The sequence below is a fragment of the Oncorhynchus gorbuscha genome, linkage group LG22 (genome assembly GCF_021184085.1).
Source record: "Oncorhynchus gorbuscha isolate QuinsamMale2020 ecotype Even-year linkage group LG22, OgorEven_v1.0, whole genome shotgun sequence".
In the NCBI taxonomy this organism is placed as follows: domain Eukaryota; kingdom Metazoa; phylum Chordata; class Actinopteri; order Salmoniformes; family Salmonidae; genus Oncorhynchus; species Oncorhynchus gorbuscha.
In genome coordinates, this window is record NC_060194.1 from 22,013,724 (window position 1) to 22,033,368 (window position 19,645).

At 41.3% G+C, this 19,645-nt stretch overlaps 1 protein-coding gene across 5 annotated transcripts in view; it reads left to right on the top strand.

Annotated features, from left to right (window-relative positions):
- The first annotated feature begins 1,427 nt into the window (after window positions 1-1,427).
- LOC124009330 (zinc finger SWIM domain-containing protein 5-like) overlaps window positions 1,428-19,645 on the top strand; it is a 69,269-nt gene continuing 51,051 nt past the window's right edge. For all 5 annotated transcript variants that reach the window (XM_046320999.1, XM_046321002.1, XM_046321001.1 and 2 more), the window contains exon 1: window positions 1,428-1,993. In XM_046320999.1, the coding sequence (XP_046176955.1) occupies window positions 1,495-1,993 (499 nt within the window). In that variant the 5' untranslated portion in view covers window positions 1,428-1,494. The remainder of the gene's footprint in view (window positions 1,994-19,645) is intronic.

Here is a 19,645-nt window from a genome sequence, read left to right on the forward strand (position 1 = left end):
TGTAATCGTTGCCAAAGGTGCTTCAACAAAGTACCGAGTAAAGGGTCTGTGAATACTTATGTAAATGTTATATTTCATTTTTTGTTGTTGTTATATCCTGTTTTTGCTTTGTCATTATGGGTTATTGTGTGTAGATTGATGAAGGGGGAAAAAAACGATTTTAGAATAAAGCTGCAACGTAACTAAATGTGGAAACAGTGAAGGGGTCTGAACACTTTTCAAATGCACTGTATCTTGGTGAATATTATTATTGATATTATTTAATGAATTTAAATGTTTCAATATATGTCCTCTTCTCAGTCCTGGCATATGGCCTGTCAATTCACCTCTCAATTCACCAGATCTGACACCCAGTGAGTACTCTGAGGATATGTATTTGCTGCATTGTAAACATTTACATTTATTCTAGAAGAAAAAATGGTGTAAATTTGATTTGCAAGTCAGTGCTTGTAATACATCTTAAAAAAAGATACGTATAAGTAAAATAGGTCTATACAGCAGAGGCAGGGATTTACTGGAGGGAAGTTTTCACTACTTGGATGTGTTCTTTATTGCCATAATGTCATGTTTATTTCAAAACATTCTTTAGGATTTATTGGACACTAATGTGGTTATTTTGGTTGTCATTCATAATTTGAATATATAGGCTACGGTTGAAGTTGAGGTGAGCATGATGTGTCTGTCTTGTTGCAGACTACACACACAGAGCCGCCTCTTCCTATACATCAACCAAACCAACAGGCAGACTACGCGCTGCGTCCGGTTTATGAACTCAGTCAGAGTGTCAGTTTACGGTTGAGAGTTAGAAAAGTATAAATACACAGGGTGCAAGTTTGGAATTTGCTAGTGCATCAGCAGTTGTCCAGTTGTTATGCTAGTCACCCAATTAGCAAATGTCAGCTAATTATTTTAAATTGCTAGGTTAGGTAGTCTAGCCAGCTATCTAAATCTTGTAGTAGGCCTATTCATTACCAAATTACCAACCGCATGTGCTCAGGGGCCCTAAACCTCCAGGGGGCCCCCATTGCTTTTGTAGTCACTCTCAAACAGATATAACATGAACATGGCATAAATCATGGCAAAATGTGTAGAATTGCAGGAAATTAGCTTCAAAACTTTCTCACCATGGAATAAATGATAGAATCTCGCCTAGGGCCCCCAGAAGGCTAGAGGCGGCACTGCACACACACACACACACACACACACACACACACACACACACACACACACACACACACACACACACACACACACACACACACACACACACACACACACACACACACACACACACACACACACACACACACACACACACACTAAGAGGCCAGTAGCGGTGGCGCGTTGTCAGTGCAGTATCGCGATTGGGGAGTGTTTGTTATTGGTGGTGACGTATACACCCCCTCAACCCCACTCCCTCCTCCCTAGTTGTGCAGTGTCTCATTTGTGCAATTCTGAAGCTGGTCGTCTGTTCTCAGTGTTTATCTGGACGTCATGGCGGAGGGACGTGGAGAGCTACCGCCTCAGCCGCCACTTCATCTATCTTTACCCCCGGCCAGCAAGCGACCGTGCTTGCGCCCGGCTCCCCGAGGGCCTGGTCCGGGGCCTGGTCCGGGTTTTCCGAACTCTCGGTTTCGCTGCCCGGAATCTCTGTTGGACTGTGCCGCGAAGGCTGTAGCGGAGAAATGGGCCTTTGAGAGGGTGGAGGAGCGCTTCGAGCGGATCCCAGAACCCGTACAGCGCCGTATAGTCTACTGGTCCTTTCCGAGGAACGAAAGGGAAATATGTATGTATTCGTCGTTTCAGTGCCGCGTCGCAGGCGAAGAGGGTCCGGCGGTGGGCACAGTAGCTCCCGCTGGATCCGGGTCTGTCCCTGGAGGGGTTACCAATACAACGGCCGCCGCCGGGGCAGCAAGCACCGGAGATGGACTGCCTTTCCGCCGAGGCATACGGCTTTTGGAGACTGGTTGTGTGGAAAATGTCTTACAAGTCGGTAAGTGGAACAAAAGCAGCACTTTGCCATTGTCCCTCCTCTTGAACAGCTTTTCACATGAATCTGTACCAGCTAACTCGGTCAAGGAAGGGTCGGATGGCTTCTAGGAATTATAAGTTTTTCCATACAAACAAAAGTATTGAAAACCTGGTCTATGTTGATGCAATTTTAGCATACGCCAATATGAATTTGGTTCGGTTCAAATTAAGTGAGCAGAACGATCTACATTCGATTTGCAAATTCAGATGTCTGGCTAGGCTACTCGGTTTCAGTAGAAAGCAGGATACGTTGGTCTGTATCAGTTTAGCTGTTAATAAATTAAAGGGCTGTCAGTTGAGGAGCCTTTATTGTAGCCGTTTGTTAAAATGTGACTGGTTTTGACCACACGAACTGAGACAAAGTATAATTTCCATAGCCTCAATATAGCACTGACTCGCTTCACATGACGTTGAGTCGATTGAGCCGACCCAGCTATGTGTTGGCAACATTTAGCACCTTTTTCCCGTCGTCTAGTGCTACAGTATCGAAGGCTACGCTTTCCGTGCGCCGGACTGGCCGCTGAGGGGATCTAAACACACGCGAATAAAATGGATCTCCATTAGTCAGTTTTACATTTTTATTATTTTACAACTCGATTGTGTCTTTTTGATAGGTAAAGGGTAGTTTGTGTTAGACAAAGGCGGCTATTGGTTATCTTATTATAATTAAACCAACATAAGCCGCTTTGATCCAAATCCTATATCTTTTGTTTATTTGCTAGTTGGACAAGACAAAGGACTCGTATCCAATCTAGTATGGACATTTTTTTTTGCAATGTTAACCAAGCATCGAACGCAAGTTTAGAAGTATTAAAATAGATCCGGATGCCTTAAATTTTACCAAATCATATTAGTGCTGGGAAAATGTGTCTCGGGGTAGCTCGTCTGCTACACAATAGCTTTCCAGTTGAGATTATCAATATCCGTCTCGCATTTCCAATGCGATCACTGCAAAATAGCCACCACTGAGGGTTATTTTCGACCAAGGGACAATTCAGCGGCTCCTCTCTCCAACGAAATATTGTTTTCTTCATGCGTCTGCCTCCATAAAATGTTAGACTTATCAAATCCTCATTATCTAAACCAATGGAGGGTTTGATTAACTTTTGTTTAGGGCGAAGAGCCAGATAAACATATGGGTTTACACATCCCGACAACTGGCAACGGAATAGGCCTAGAACACGTTGTTATAGGTTACAGCAAAGACTGGGCTATTGGCCTATGTGGAAATGTTTTGATTTCATATTGTTTCTGTACAATATTACTTGAAAATAATAAAGCACACCATATTATATTCTAAAAACATGATGATAAATCCCAAAGTTAAGTAAGGCATAAGGAAATATGATAGCATGTAGAAATATAAAATCCACATGAATTATGCAGATCTGTGTCCGAAGAGAGACAGTCAATTTGTGAACTCAAGTGATTTCGCTATGGCAAAAACAACCAACCTCAGCACAGTGGAGTCTGACTTGTCCCTTGAAATATAGTCTATAATGTGCCTCAAAAGAGACACTTACCAGAGTTAGCCGTAAATAATGTATTTTCCCTCCGGGTCAATACAGGCCGTGTTTACCTTTTTATGAGCAAAATGGAAAGCAGGTAAATGTTCACATATGGGTCCCTGAGATTTCTCTAAAGTAGAAATGAAATCTTTTCCTGCCATTTGTTTTGTGAATCTTGTCTCTACATTCTTATATTTGTCTAAAAAAGACTATGGTACATTAACTTTTTTTTTACACCACCAAGCCTTTCTACAAAGTGCATACATTCCTATGGTATAAAACCAGCTACAGATGAGGGTTGCTTGTGCCTTCAAAATTTTTAGGAAAGTTTTCCACTTGCTCTCTGTGACTGCCAGAACTAACCAGCTCCCTGTATCTTAACCATGCTGTGGGTCTCCTGGCACGTGATTTTTAATGTAGAGGGTTCTGCCTGGTGCTCCAGGCCTGCAAAGCAGATGGGATGTTTACAAACTAACAGCTTATATGAAGCGGTGGAGAAACCCAGGAACATGTCATCTTTGGGAATGCAGCCTGTTTATGTTCTACCTTTTGGTATACTCAGTGAGTCTAGATTCAACGACTGGCACGTCTTCCTTGCTTGTTTGATAGTTCAGACAGAACATTCCACTCCTAGTCATCCAAAACCTTGTTACCTGCCTTGAGACATTTAGCCAACTGTCAGAACAGGACAGGAGCAGGCCTGTTGCTAGCTCTCTCTCTCTCTCCATTGCCTCATGTCTGGATGGGCCCACCACTTCTTTTCACCAGAATTGTAATTCACATGCCGCAACAGTAAGCCCAAAAGTCCTTAGTCAGCGCTTTTTATTTGTGTCGATGGGGGCAAACTCATCTGCAGTCAGGACAGTGCAGTGGCTCATAAATAAATTCAGTGTTTGGATTTTTGAAATGAATTAGCATAACTGCGTAATCAGTTGAAAGACAAGAATACCAGTTTGGCCCAGATATATGCCTTTGTCTGGTGTGCTTAACTCTAAAGTCCCGTATTGCATGTGAACTCATCACATTGCACATATTAGCCTGTGCTCATAATCTACTCAGGGCTTTAGTCATAATTAGAATAATCAAAGCTGGTTGTGTGTTTGTGTATAATCCCCCACACATGCCTAGCAGTCTCCTCATCACCAGGCAGAATCCTATAAAGTCCTCAGAGAGGAGGTTCCAGCTTTGAGTCAGGCTTCAGGATTATTGGGTCATGCTTTGTTACCCAGCTGTAGAAAAAGCCCTTGTTCACAGAATGGGGAGGAGGAGGGTCTGTGTGTGTGTGGTGGGGGGGATTGTTATAAACATGGTCCTCTCTCTACCTCACCACGTTGTTTCATAAAGCTGTAATAGGTCCCCCTCTTTGAAGCTTCACCGACTTCCACTAGAGACGAAGCCATGCTTATGCTGGATTATGCAATTTAGCTCTTGAGATTCCTGTGACAATGTTTGGGGGGGTTCAAGTCATGTGGGGCTTCTGCTATGAAGAGAGGGTTTAAGGGTGACAGAAAGCCTAGCGGTTAAGACTGTTGGGCCTGTTGGGTTTGAATCCATGAGCAGACTAGGTGAAAAACAATCTGTATGTGCCCTTGAGCAAGGCACTTAATCCTAACTGCTCCTGTATATCGCTCTGGATAAGAGTTTCTGCTAGATGACTAAAGTGTAAGTAAAAGGAAGTGATTGAGCTCAGCCAGGTCCATTCCTAGTCATCGATGATGTACCTCAGCCATGACTCAAACAGGAGTCACCCACCTCTTGGATTTTTGTGTGGCAGGGTGCGGGCCGAGTACGATCATGTCTTTTTGTTTTTCCATCTTGGCATCTCATTTGTAACACCTGTATTGTGGAAGGCATTTTTGTGTGTTTTGGGGTTTTGTTAGAAATGACACATGGCAAAATAAGTTGTTTATTCTAGATGATGCCATGTTAATGCTGTGGGTAGACGGCTGTTTAACTGTCTGTCTCTCTCCTCTCATTCTGTTACATTTGGGCTCTTCTACTTCCCTACTACAACATGAAAACTACCCATTCACTAATGACTAACCCATAGTGTCTAGTCTACATTATAAAATGGATATGTATCGTTAGTAAATCTGTGCATCTGCTAATGGACTTTACTTAGGCTATTTGTTTTTGATGCAGACCCCATCTTTTAATTTTTGTGCCCTTACTGTATGTTTTCCCAAACTCAAGTGAGTTTGGAGGTTGTTTCTTGGCTTGATTTTTCTTGGCTCGATTTGAGGCAGATATTAATTTGTTGCTCCTCATGTCACTGCTCATAGTTAGCCTCATTCCACCTCATTTTCAAATGTTGCTATGGGACAGCCAAACAATAGAAGTGATGGATTCGACTTCCACTTTTACTTCCCTACTGCAGCCCGCCGGTGGCAAACTTGCCTCAAGATGCTGGAGTAAATTATTAGGAGTCAATTTATAGAGCATAGTACTTCAGTAGAAAATACTTGAAAGTACTACTTATATAGGCCATCCAATGTATTCGGCGCATGTGACAAATTAAATTTGATTTGATTTAAGTCGTTTTTGGGGGCGTATCTGTACTTTACTTTACTATTTGTATTTTTGATAACGTTTACTGTTACTTCACCACATCCCTAAAAAAATGATGTACTTTACTCCATACATTTTCCCTGACACCCAAAAGTACTCGTTACATTTTGGATGCTTAGCAGGACAGGAAAATTGTCTAATTTACACACTTATCGTGATAACATCCCAAGTCATCCCTACTGCCTCTGTCTGATCTGGCGGACTCACGTAACACATGCTTTGTAAATTAAGTCTGACTGTTGGAGCGTGCCCCTGCTATTCGTAAAAATAATAATTATAATTATGCCCTCTGGTTTGCTTTATATAAGGAATTTGAAATGATTTACACTTCTGATACTTAAGTATATTTAAAACCAAATACTTTTAGATTTGTACTCAAGTAGTATTTTACTGGGTGACTCACTGTTACTTGAGTCATTTTCTATCATGGTACCTTTACTTTTACTCAAGTATACTTTTTCCACCATTGCAATCATCTGATCAACATATCCTACTGCATGCTGCCTATTAATAAAGTGGTAACAAGTCCATTCAGTGTCAATTTTTTGTCATATTGACAACTGATAATAATAGGCTACTTCAGTGTACATGTGTAGTTCCAAATGAAAAATAATATAGTAACCTGTATTTAAATGACGCCGTTTCACCTGCACATATTTTACAGCATGTCAATATTGCCTCGTTGCTCAAATGGTTTGCAAGTGATTTCCATGTTTCTAATGGTTGTCAAGTCCTTTGGGTCTTGATTTACTGTGCTCATCTCTCTGTCTGTCCTGTTCAACTGTTTTGCAAATGGCAATGCATCAGTAAAACAATGTTATCATAACTGGCCAAAAGTGATCACACCAATGCACTTTCTCTCCTAAACTTTCCATGACAGTTCATTTTCTGTAGGCCTGTTTTACATTCAGCAATCGGCAAGAGCAAGTCTGCTCCACTATCAGGGCCGGCATTATGGGCGGGCCCCAGGGGGCCTGGCCCGCCCTACCGGACCCCCTTGCCCGTCCAAATAAATATAGAAATATTTATTTATTTGACCGAGACGCATGCCGACAAAGATTAATCAATCTCAGATTTAAGCATCCAAGTGAGCGAAACAGTGCCCCTCTGTCTCAGTATGTGTAGACCACAGGAGGTTGGTGGCACCCGAATTGGGGAGGACAGGGTTGTGGTAATGGCTGGATTGGTATAAGTGGAATGGTATCAAACACAATAAACATGGTTTCCATGTGTTGGATGCCATTCCATTCCCTCCGCTCCAACCATTATGAGCTGTCCTCCCTTTCTCAGCCTCCACTGGTGTAGACCATTTATTGTATCTGACGCTGTCTGGGCAAAAAGAGTATGGCATGTCATACCTTTTCTGGCCAGACAGCATCAGATACATGGGCCACTTATAGTAAGACAAAGGGGTGCTGTTTTGCCCTCCAGTTTCAGCAGAGAGGAAGAAATGAAGTGAGAGAACCCACTTTTGCCAAAATCTGCTCTGAATAAGCACAATGCGTTTCTAATATGCAGACCTAACCTTGTCGCCTGCATTCTCGACTTTGGACCAACGACTCACGTTGTTAGGGAGGAGACATGATCACCTTATCACTATATACAGATCTCTGGTTTCAGACACTTGCAAATTAAAAAGGAAAGTTGGCGGATGAACAATGCACTGTTCGGATGCTGGCTTCCCCTATAGTGTATTGATGTTTTGCCAAAATGTATATAATAATTACTTACTAAAATCCTTCAAAATACTTTACCAGAGAGTTTGACTTGGCCACAGAGCACCATTTAGCTTATTTAAATTTTTTTTTTAAACAGCTGTGGATTGTTTCAAATCACAACTGAATATGCCTATTTGTCAAGCCAGCTTTATGGGCAACGCACGTGGTAATAGGCCTAGTTGATTACTGAGTTGCATCTGTCAGGAAAAAGCATCTGAAATGTGTGAAGATAATGTTTGTGGAGTATAATTTAAAATGTTAAATTCATGCACGCGCATGCGTGGTCCTGTGGGGAAAAAAACGGGCCTGCTTATAGAAATCAACTCTCCCAACTCATTTAGTTCTGGCTCTGTCCACTATTGATTAGCCCTAGGCCTACATTTTTAGACGAGCAAATTATTATTTTTACCTGGGCTACAAAAACACACTGCAATGAGAAATGTGTTATTGTTAACAAGTGAGTATTGTCTATAGGCTGTAAACTGCTAGCCTGGCTGACTCGCAACCCACGTGACCACACAGCGAGGCGGTTGTTAGCAAGACTATTAAACTGCAGTGATCTAGGCTAATTTGAATAACCGCTCAAACATCCTGTTTTGTTTCATGCTGAAATAACTGCGTAGCCTACATAGCAGCTCATTTATGAAAGTTGCCAATTGCAATATAAAGTCAGGAGAAGAAAAAGCTTGGAAGGAAGAGAGATGACTAGAAACGATTCAGTTGACCGTTTTATGTGTGGATTAATTAATAACAACTCTATGTTTATATCCCAGAAGGTCCCGTGGTCCTTCTGTAGCTCAGTTGGTAGAGCATGGCGCTTGTAACGCCAGGGTAGTGGGTTCGATCCCCGGGACCACCCATACGTAGAATGTATGCACACATGACTGTAAGTCGCTTTGGATAAAGCGTCTGCTAAATGGCATATATTATTATATTATTACAAATTAGCTAGCATCAGCAAGCTAGCTAAATAGGACAAATTAGCTAGCAAGTGCAAGCTAACTAGCTAAATTGCCATAAATGTTTAATGTATTTGGACCTGACCCCAAATTAATATAAGTGGTTCAGAGTTTGATTTGATATTTTAACCTGCGTGTTGTGATCACGTTTGGTGTGGGGGGACAAAATATATTTATGCACGATGGTGCACGCGCACAGTCGGTTTGGGTTCCATGAAAGTTAGAAGCATATGCCCATTAACCCATCCATTTATAAAGAGAATATATTGTAGATAAAATATCAAGTAATCAGAAAACCAAGACAGCTAGTCCGGGAAAGATTTCAGGAAATATTCACAAGCATGTGTTTGCGGGAAAAATAAGCTGACGTTTTATTACAAGAATGCAGACTGAAAGATGCATCTGTACAGTTTTCTAACAGTTAAAAACCACTGAACACATTTGTCTAGTGAGAAGAGACCGACAGATGACATTGCTTGATTAACTAAAGCACTTAAAGAGAAGGGTATTCGCTTCCAAACACCATACCCGGCAAAAAGGCGGGTATTTCTGGAAAATGGCCCGGTTACATACGAGCATGCAGACGAGGCAGACGAGGACCTGAAGTCAAGGGGCTTCCCAGTGGAGTATACCGCCAGGAGAAAGGCGACATCACCAGCGGTAAAAGACTCGAGCAAGGATGGTTGTTGTTGACAAGCAGGGTCGTGGAGGAAGAGGGAAACCATCTCGGCGAGAGGACATTCACATCCGAGAGAGACACTGAATCGGATTTAACAGAATGAATAGTTACCGCGAGCTGTTAAGACTTTGGGTTGTTACGGTTGACATTACAATAGGTAAAATATATCCCCTATTTCCCCCCAATGCTGAACAAGGGTGAGTAGCCAAAAGCATGTGTTCTTTACGAACACACTAAGTAGTGTCACGTTAATAACATATACAGTGGGGCAAAAACGTATTTAGTCAGCCACCAATTGTGCAAGTTCTCCCACTTAAAAAGATTAGAGGCCTGTAATTTTCATCATAGGTACACTTCAACTATGACAGACAAAATGAGGGAAAAAAATCCAGAAAATCACATTGTAGGATTTTTAATGAATGTATATGCAAATTATGGTGGAAAATACGTATTTGGTCAATAACAAAAGTTTATCACAGGGTTTTCACACACTGTTGGTATTTCACACACTGTTGGTATTTCACACACTGCTGGTATTTTGGCCCATTCCTCCATGCAGATCTCCTCTAGAGCAGTGACGTTTTGGGGCTGATGCTGGGCAACACGGACTTTCAACTCCCTCCAAAGGTTTTCTATGGGGTCGAGATCTGGAGACTGGCTAGGCCACTCCAGGATTTTGAAATGCTTCTTACAAAGCCACTCCTTCGTTGCCCGGGCGGTGTGTTTGGGATCATTGTCATGCTGAAAGACCCAGCCACGTTTCATCTTCAATGCCCTTACTGATGGAAGGAGGTTATCACTTAAAATCTCACGATACATGGCCCCATTCATTCTTTCCTTTACATGGATCAGACTTCCTGGTCCCTTTGCAGAAAAACAGCCCCAAAGCATGATGTTTCCACCCCTATGCTTCACAGTAGGTATGATTTCTTTGGATGCGACTCAGCATTCTTTGTCCTCCAAACATGACGAGTTGAGTTTTTACCAAAAAGTTATATTTTGGTTTCATCTGACCATGTGACATTCTCCCAATCTTCTTCTGGATCATCCAAATGCTCTCTAGCAAACTTCAGACGGGCCTGGACATGTACTGGCTTAAGCATGAGGACACGTCTGGCACTGCAGGATTTGAGTCCCTAGCGGCGTAGTGTGTTACTGATGGTAGGCTTTGTTACTTTGGTCCCAGCTCTCTGCAGGTCATTCACTAGGTCCCCCCGTGTGGTTATGGGATTTTTGCTTACCGTTCTAATGATCATTTTTTTCATACTTTTTTGCACCACTGTATATTAGCTAAGGATTAATGACACATTGACAACGGGGCGACAGAAGGGCATATCAAGGGGAGGATTCAAGATATGCAAGCATGACCAATATAGTTTCACTTGTAATTAACCGATGTGTTCAAGCGACAAAATAGGCACCTTTATTATTTTCGGGTTCCACCAGGTCTTGTTTGTGACTACGTCACGCATTTTCATATCTGAGCGAGGGGCCCGTCCTGCGGACAGGCTCATCCCCCTCAAACCCCAGAGGCAAGAGACAGTCCTCTGACATGAGTCCAAATACCAAAGTATTTTCCCACTTTGGTTTACTTTATTATCGTTCTTGATTTGTCGTTCATTTTTAGGTTCATGATAAGCAGGCAGATATGGTGCACAGGGTTTTATTTATATCGATGCATCATGGGGAATTTAAGGTAATAAGTCTCAATGTAAACGGACTGGGGAGTGCCATCAAGAGAAGTACGGTAATAAGTCTCACTGTAAACGGACTGGGGAGTGCCATCAAGAGAAGTAAGGTCATAAGTCTCAATGTCAACGGACTGGGGAGTGCCATCAAGAGAAGTAAGGTCATAAGTCTCAATGTAAACGGACTGGGGAGTGCCATCAAGAGTAGTAAGGTCATAAGTCTCAATGTAAACGGACTGGGGAGTGCCATCAAGAGAAGTAAGGTCATAAGTCTCACTGTAAACGGACTGGGGAGTGCCATCAAGAGAAGTAAGGTCATAAGTCTCAATGTAAACGGACTGGGGAGTGCCATCAAGAGTAGTACGGTAATAGCAAAGATGAAACGGGAGAGAGGTAACATACTATTCTGGCAGGAAACTCACTTATCCACACCTGAACATGAGGAACTCAAGAAAATGGGATATAGGAACACTTTTTTTTTCTTACAAAATGGGTAGAAGGGTAGAAGGGGAGTTGCAATCTTGATCCCAAATTCAGTTAATTTAGAGTTTATGTCAGAAATAAAAGATGAGGGTAGATTTATACTTGTTAAATGTAAACTGGATAACAAGGAAGTTACATTATTTAATATATACGCACCCCGGGGAGTGACATGGTCTTCTACAGGAAGGTGTTTGATTTAATTACCACAGAAACTACTGGCACTCTTATCTGTGGAGGGGACTTTAACACAATTCTAAACTCAAAATTGGACAGCACAAACCAAAATAGGAAACTGAGCCTAGTTGCCAAAAGATCAATAGGATACTGCAGGATCTAGGACTGCTCGATGTATGGCGTGACACCCACAAGACCGATAAGGAATATACTTTTTTACTCAGCCCGCCACACTGAAAACTCCAGGTTAGACTACTTTGTTATGTACAGTGCTGATAGACACAGGCTTAAGGATTGTAGGATCAGGCAGAGCGACTTATCAGATCATAGTGGAGTTTACTTAACTTTTCACCTTGATAGCAAACCAAGAAATACTATATGGAGACTTAATACAAGCATGCTGAATGATCTAGCATTCAAGGAATCAATAAGGCGAGGCCAGTACAGGTGCATCAAAGCTGGGACCGAGAGACTGAAAAACAGCTTCTATCAAGGCCATCAGACTGTTAAACAGCCACCACTAACATTGAGTGGCTGCTGCCAACACACTGACTCAACTCCAGCCACTTTAATAATGGTAATTGATGGGAATTGATGTAAAATATATCACTATCCACTAAACAATGCTACCTAATATAATGTTTACATACCCTACATTATTAATATCATATGTATACGTATATACTGTACTCTATATCATCTACTGCATCTTTATGTAATACATGTATCACTAGCCACTTTAACTATGCCATTTCGTTTACATACTCATCTCATATGTATATACTGTACTCGATACCATCTACTGTATCTTGCCTATGCCGCTCTGTACCATCACTCATTCATATCTTTATGTACATATTCTTTATCCCCTTACACTTGTGTCTATAAGGTAGTAGTTTTGGAATTGTTAGCTAGATTACTTGTTGGTTATTACTGCATTGTCGGAACTAGAAGCACAGGCATTTCGCTACACTCGCATTAACATCTGCTAACCATGTGTATGTGACAAATAACATTTTATTTGATTTAAAGAGAGAATCTATATGGAGAATAACGATAATGGGGAAGTATCTCCTGCTATATTGTGGGATGCAGCTAAGGTGGTTATTAGAGGGAAGATCCTAGCCACATCATCTCTCAAGAAAAAGATTAAAGCACAGAAACTGCTGAAATTACAGGAAACCCTAAGAAACTTAGAGCGATCTCATAGTCAATACAAAGACCCTCTTATATTACGAGAGATTCAAAAGGTAAAACAGGAAATTACCCAGATTTATAGAGAAGAAGTAGAGGAACGGCTTAGGTTCCTGAAACAATGATATTATGAAGCAGGCTCAAAGGAAACCAAATTACTAGCATGGAGACTCATGAAACAACAAGCACAGAAAACCATTTTCAAAATAAAAGACCCCAAAACAAAAAAGATCACATGCAAATTAGTTGAAATACAGAATGCATTTGAATCATATTACACACATCTGTCTGTACAAGCAACCAGAGAAGGCAGATGCACAGACAATAGAGCCCTTTTTGAACTCACTTGATCTCCCGTCAATTGGGATAGAGCAACATGATAGACTATCTTCAGAAATATCCACAGGAGAAATTAATGAAGCAATATCTCAACAAAAAGTCAACAAGTCTCCAGGCACTGATGGCTTCCCTTCAGAATGGTTCAGGACCTTCAGAGAACAATTAGCACCTCTACTTAAGGCCTGTTTTAACTGGACCCTGAGGGAGGGGGGTCTCCCGCCGTCATGGAGATAGGCCATCATATCAGTAATCCCAAAAGAGGGTGAAGATAAGAAAGAATGCAGTTCATATAGACCTATCACAATTCTTAACACGGATTATAAACTATATGCATCAATAATAGCCAAAAGATTGGAGAACATACAAAATAGGCAGACACAGGACAATATAAGGAGAACACTACATGTCATGGACCACATTACTCAGAATAAGACAAGTGCAATATTATTCAGCCTAGACGCAGAAAAATAATTTGTTTCAGTGGGATGGGATCACCTATTCCAAGCTATGGAAAGATTTGGTTTCAACAAAGAAGTGAGACAGTGCATCAAAACACTGTATTCATGTCCGACCGCTAGAATAAAGATGAATGGACATTTGACACGAACGATAAAATTAGAGCGAGGGGCAAGACAAGGCTGTAATCTTTCACCCACGCTCTTCTCCTTGTACCTGGAACCATTAGCACAGGCAATAAGACAGGACCCAACCTCAGAGGGAATAACAGCAAGAGGCAGTGAACATAAGATATGCCTGTATGCTGATGACGTTCTGTTATTCCTTAAAGACCCAGGCTCAAGTGTACCTAGATTGATGGATGTTTTACAAACATTTGGAACATATTCAGGGTATGTGCTTAACGTACACAAGAACCAAGCCCTAGTATATAATTATACCCCGCAGGAAGAGTTGAAGAGTAGGTATAACTTCACCTGGACCTCTTCATCCATTATATATCTTGGAGTATATCTACCAAAAGATACACCCAAACTTTATTGCATGAATTACGATCACATTAACAAGAAAATATATGATGACCTAGACAGGTGGAATTCACTTCCCTTAGATCTTAGTAGTAGAATTGAAACCATCAAAATGAACATTCTGCCAAGGTTACTGTATTTGTTCCAGTCACTGCCCATAGAAATCCCACCTAAACAGTTGAGGGAATGGGATAAACGGATATCAAGGTTTATCCGGAACAGTAAGAGACCAAGAACTAGATATACAACATTACAGTTACCAAAAAACTGTGGGGGTATGGCCTTACCAAACCTAAAAGATTATTATGTGTCAGCCCAAATGAGACCTCTGGTGTGTTGGTACAATTCAGAATACGAATCCAAATGGAAGACTACTTTGACAGAGATACCCATACAGTCAGTTTTGGGAAATGAGGGTGTGGTAAAATAAATATAGAATAGACAAAATCAGTGGATTCATTTCTCTCTGAAGACCTGGTTTAGGGTAGATAAACAAAATAATTTAGACAGAGAGCTCAAACTGCTGAGTTGGCCCGCATACGACCCCAGCTTCATCCCTGCAACTCAGGACAGCAGGTTTAAACAATGGACGCAGAAAGGCATCACATTATTCAGTACAATTATAAGGAATGGGAACCTAGATAACTTCCAGGACCTAAGTAAAAAAACATGGCTTGGATAAACAAGATTTTTACAGATCTCTACAAGTTCGACACTATTTCTTAAGTGAGATAAAAGTGACTGACCCTCGAGCACCTCTCAAATTAATCCAAGTATTCACTAACGCATACAACTTGGAGTAACAAAAAAAACTATTTCAAATCTCTACTTGGGTATTCAATCCTCAAAGAAACATTCTACAAACTATATTAAAAAGAAATGGGAGGAGGAACTTAATAACCTCTTGAAACCAGGGGGCACTATTTTTAATTTTGGAAAAATAACGTTCCCAAAGTAAACCGCCTATTTCTCAGGACCAGATGCTAGATTATGCATATAATTGACAGCTTAGGATAGAAAACACTCTTAATGTTTCCAAAACTGTCTAAATATTGTCTGTGAGTACAACAGAACTGATATTGCAGGCGAAACCCTGAGGAAAATCCAATCAGGTAGTGCCTCTTATTTTGAAACCGTTGTGTTCCTATGCACCCTTATTGGCCATTGGAAGGGATATCAACCAGATTCCTTTTTATACGTATTCCCTAAGGTGTCTACAGCATTTTGATGTAGTTTTAGGTATAACTTTTTAGGTATAACTTCACCTGGACCTCTTCCTCTTTATGTTGAAGAATGAGCGTAAACGACTACATTGCGTAAGTGGCCAGCTGAGGACTCTCAGCGTGATTCCTGCGTAAAAGACAGAGGTAGTCATTTTTCCTCTCGCTCCTACTGGAAAGCTAATTGTCCTGGTTGATATATTATCAAATAAATATTTGAAAAACACCTTGAGGATTGATTATAAAAAACGTTTGCCATGTTTCTGTCGATATTATGGATATAATTTGGAATGTTTTTCGGCGTTGTCATGACCACTATTTCCGGTGAATTTCTCAACATAACGTGACCAACAAACAGAGGTATTTTGGGTATAAAAAATAATATTTTTGGAACAAAAGGAACATTTGCTGTCTAACTGGGAGTCTCGTCAGTGAAAACATCCGAAGATCATCAAAGGTAAACTGTAAATTTGATTGCTTTTCTGATTTTCGTGACCAAGCTTCCTGCTGCTAGCTGGACATAATGCTATGCTAGGCTATCGATAAACTTACACAAATGCTTGTCTTGCTTTGGCTGTAAAGCATAATTTCAAAATCTGAGATGACAGGGTGATTAACGAAAGGCTAAGCTGTGTTTCACTATATTTCACTTGTGATTTCACGAATAAGAATATTTTCTAGTAATATTTTTTTGACCGTTGTGCTATGCTAATTAGTGTAGTTGATGACAATTCTCCCGGATCCGGGATGGGTAAGTTCCAAGAGGTTTTAACATTGAAATAACCGATGAAACATGGTTGAACATATTAGAGACTCAACAAAGCTCCACCAACTCAAGGTCATGGAGAGAGTTATGTTGGAAGAATGTTATACGTTTCTTCATAACACCTAAACTGAAATTGTAACTGCCATCTTTTTACATTTACATTTTTTGTTGTTCTTTTGTTTGTGCTTTCTTTGTGTTCCTACAATAAAAACAAAGTATAAAAAAAGAAATAACTGCATCTAGCCTGCCTAATTGGGGAGTCATTTGGATCAGTTATGGTTCTTTTTATCGTCAATTTAGCCTTCAAGGTCCAGGCACTTTAGCAGGCCAGTAATATGGTTTATTTTTTCAGGATCTATCAGATAACAGAAACATGCTAATGCAGGGATTTCTAGTGGCACACACATGAATTATGACAATGTGAGTGTGCAGAGGAAGTTGTTGCATAGTTTCCATGTTATAAAAGCGTTCGAGAATGAGGTGGATATTTCTGAAGGTCTTTGTCTTAAGAGTGGTTACTCTCATTGTGGTCTTTGTATTCTAGGTCAAATATTACTCAGCACCTATACAAGTTTTTAAAAAGGGACCACTAATTCTGCTCCGTCTCTCATCGCCCAGACAGACAATATTTAATCAAGACAATTAATTCCATGCCTGCAAGCCTTAAAGAAAATCAGTCAAACAGATCTTCTCTTCACACTTATTAGAACTCTCAGGTTTGAAGGGCACAGCCATTAAAATCCCTTTCTGTCTCTATCAAAGGAGAGAAATTAATTTGGTCAGGGGAAGGGAGAGGTGGGGAGGGGGGGGGGCTTAAGTATGCAAAAGGATTAATCAGGGGAGAGTACAAAATGCTCCTTCTGATAAAGCAAGGTGAACTCGCACGCACGCGCACACATACACAGGCTCTATAGTTGCTAGGCCAACACAATGTTGCTGTGAAGTTGTGGGAATGTGTTATATAAGCTTTAGTGACTGACCCTGAGGACAGACCATGTAAAGAAGAGCCATGCTGACTGACTGACTGTATAGCCATGCTTCTTCCTCTCATGTGCCACATGCATTCAGATCGAGTCCCCAGTTACTGCTGCTTGTTCTCATGTTTACACTGGAACCAGATGATAACCAGCTACAGCACCATTCACATTCCACCCCTCTCATATGACATGTGTTGTCTGTAGGGGTTTCATAACAATGATTTACCTTTGGTTCGGTGCATTCTCAAATGTTGAAAATCAATGTGACTTTGCCCCCTTTGCATTTGTTGCCCGCCTCCTGCCCTGCAATACCCTCTGATTGCTTGACTTTATCAGTAATACACACTGCTCAGCCCAGATCCCACACTTTCACAGACCTGACTTGTGGAAGAATATGCTGCTTGTTCTACAGGGAGATAATGGGTTTATTCATTCCACTGATCTATCACTGATCTCTAGCTTCCACCATATTGATAGGTTGGGCCCAGTGGTAATGTTTAGGTTCCTCGTCTCCGTTCCCTGGCTGGCGCCGAGGGCCCCATGCTCATACCCGCTGGTGTGTCATGTGCGTCAGTCACTAACCATTCCGCCTTTTATCCGTGTTTTATTGGAGCTAATAGCTTTCCACACACACATACACTGTTCCCTGCTCAAACCAACAACACAGGGTCAAGGAGAATGACTGCAAACGTGAGTTCCCATTGAAGCCATCATGAGTCAGTGGTGAGTGATCCTGTTAGTCCTCATTCCAGCAGGTATATATTATACAGTTGTGATCACAAGCTGCTGCTGCTGCAATGTGACTTATTGTGGCCAGCTTGGAGATGATTATTACAGAGCTAATGCTGGTTGTTGGAGTGGGATTGACGTCTGTGGGTGGCCTTTCACCATTTCTTTGGATTCCTCATGTCTTACTCATTGTTTCAAAAAAGGTTTGGACCAAATCGGATGTTAGGTACTATATTTATAGGAATCCTATAAATGTAAAATGGTCGATTTGGGTGCAATACTTTTAACTTAATTTCTAAGAGATCAAATGTATATTTCAACAAAATAATATATTGCAGGAATGCTAATCTTATCTGTTCCTAACCACAGAAACAATTTCAGAACAATCTGGGATGGTGTGGCTCGAAATCCTCTTTCTTGTGCTTTTAGAGGTGGAACGACTCTAAAAAGATTTGTCATGGGTCCTCGGATCCTGAAAAAATGTCTACAGCTGCACCATTGAGAGCATGCATCACAGGTTGGTATGGCAACTGCTTGGCATCCAACCGCAAGGTGCTACAGAAGGTAATGTGGACGATCGAGAACATCGCTGGGGCCAAGCTCCAGAGGAAAGCCCTAAAAATGGTCAAAGACTCCAGCCACCCAAGTCGTAAACTGTTATCTCTGCTACTGCATGTCAATCAGTACCGAGGTACCAAGTCTGGAACCAACAGGACCCTGAACAGCTTTTATCCCGGCGCCATAAGACCACTAAATAGTTACGTCTATCTATTTTGTTAACGATCTGCATTGACCCCTTTTTGTACAACCTTTTTTTGACTCATCATGCTGCTGCTACTGTTTACAATCGGTCCTAGCTATATGTACACATCTACCACAATGATCTCATACCCCCGCACATTAACACGGCACTGGTACCCCTTGTATATATGTTATCGTACCCCTTGTATATATGTTATTGTATACATGTTATCGTTACTTTTCTATTGTTTTGCTATCTTCTTTCTCTTTGCAACATTGGGAAGTTTACATAAGCATTTCACTGTTATTCTACACCTGCTGTTTACCAGGAATGTGACAATTCGATTTGATTTGAAATGCAAAAATATCACCAGGGGTAATAAAAAGGCCATGGAAAGAGCAGGCAAATCAGCCCAAGGAATGGAAAAAGTGATTGAGAGTAGGGAGAGATCATCAATCAACCCATATCCCGGGCTACTAAAGGATTGTGTGAAGCCAAGCAAAAACTCCTCCGACTTCCCTTCTGTCAAAGTCTTCAAATTTAGAGAGTGGCATCGTCACTGGCCATGTAACATAAAACTTGGAGAGGAGGAAATGCAGCCACAGAGCAACCTGCCTCTCCCATACAAGCCTTTTATCCAGCTGAGTTTCTGTGTGCTGGGAGTTGTGGCCAGTTCACATGGAAACTTAATTTTCTCCATCTGGACTGCAGGGAAGGCTAATGTGTTGAAGAAGGGGTCAAATATCCTGCCAGAGGGTAGGAACAGGAGAAAGGGAGAGACAAAGAAAGAATGAGAGCGAGGCCTCTGTGGCAGTCAGTTATGTGTGAAACATTATGCACATTTCTAATGGGGAGACTCAGATTGTTGTTCAGATGTTTTGGCTATG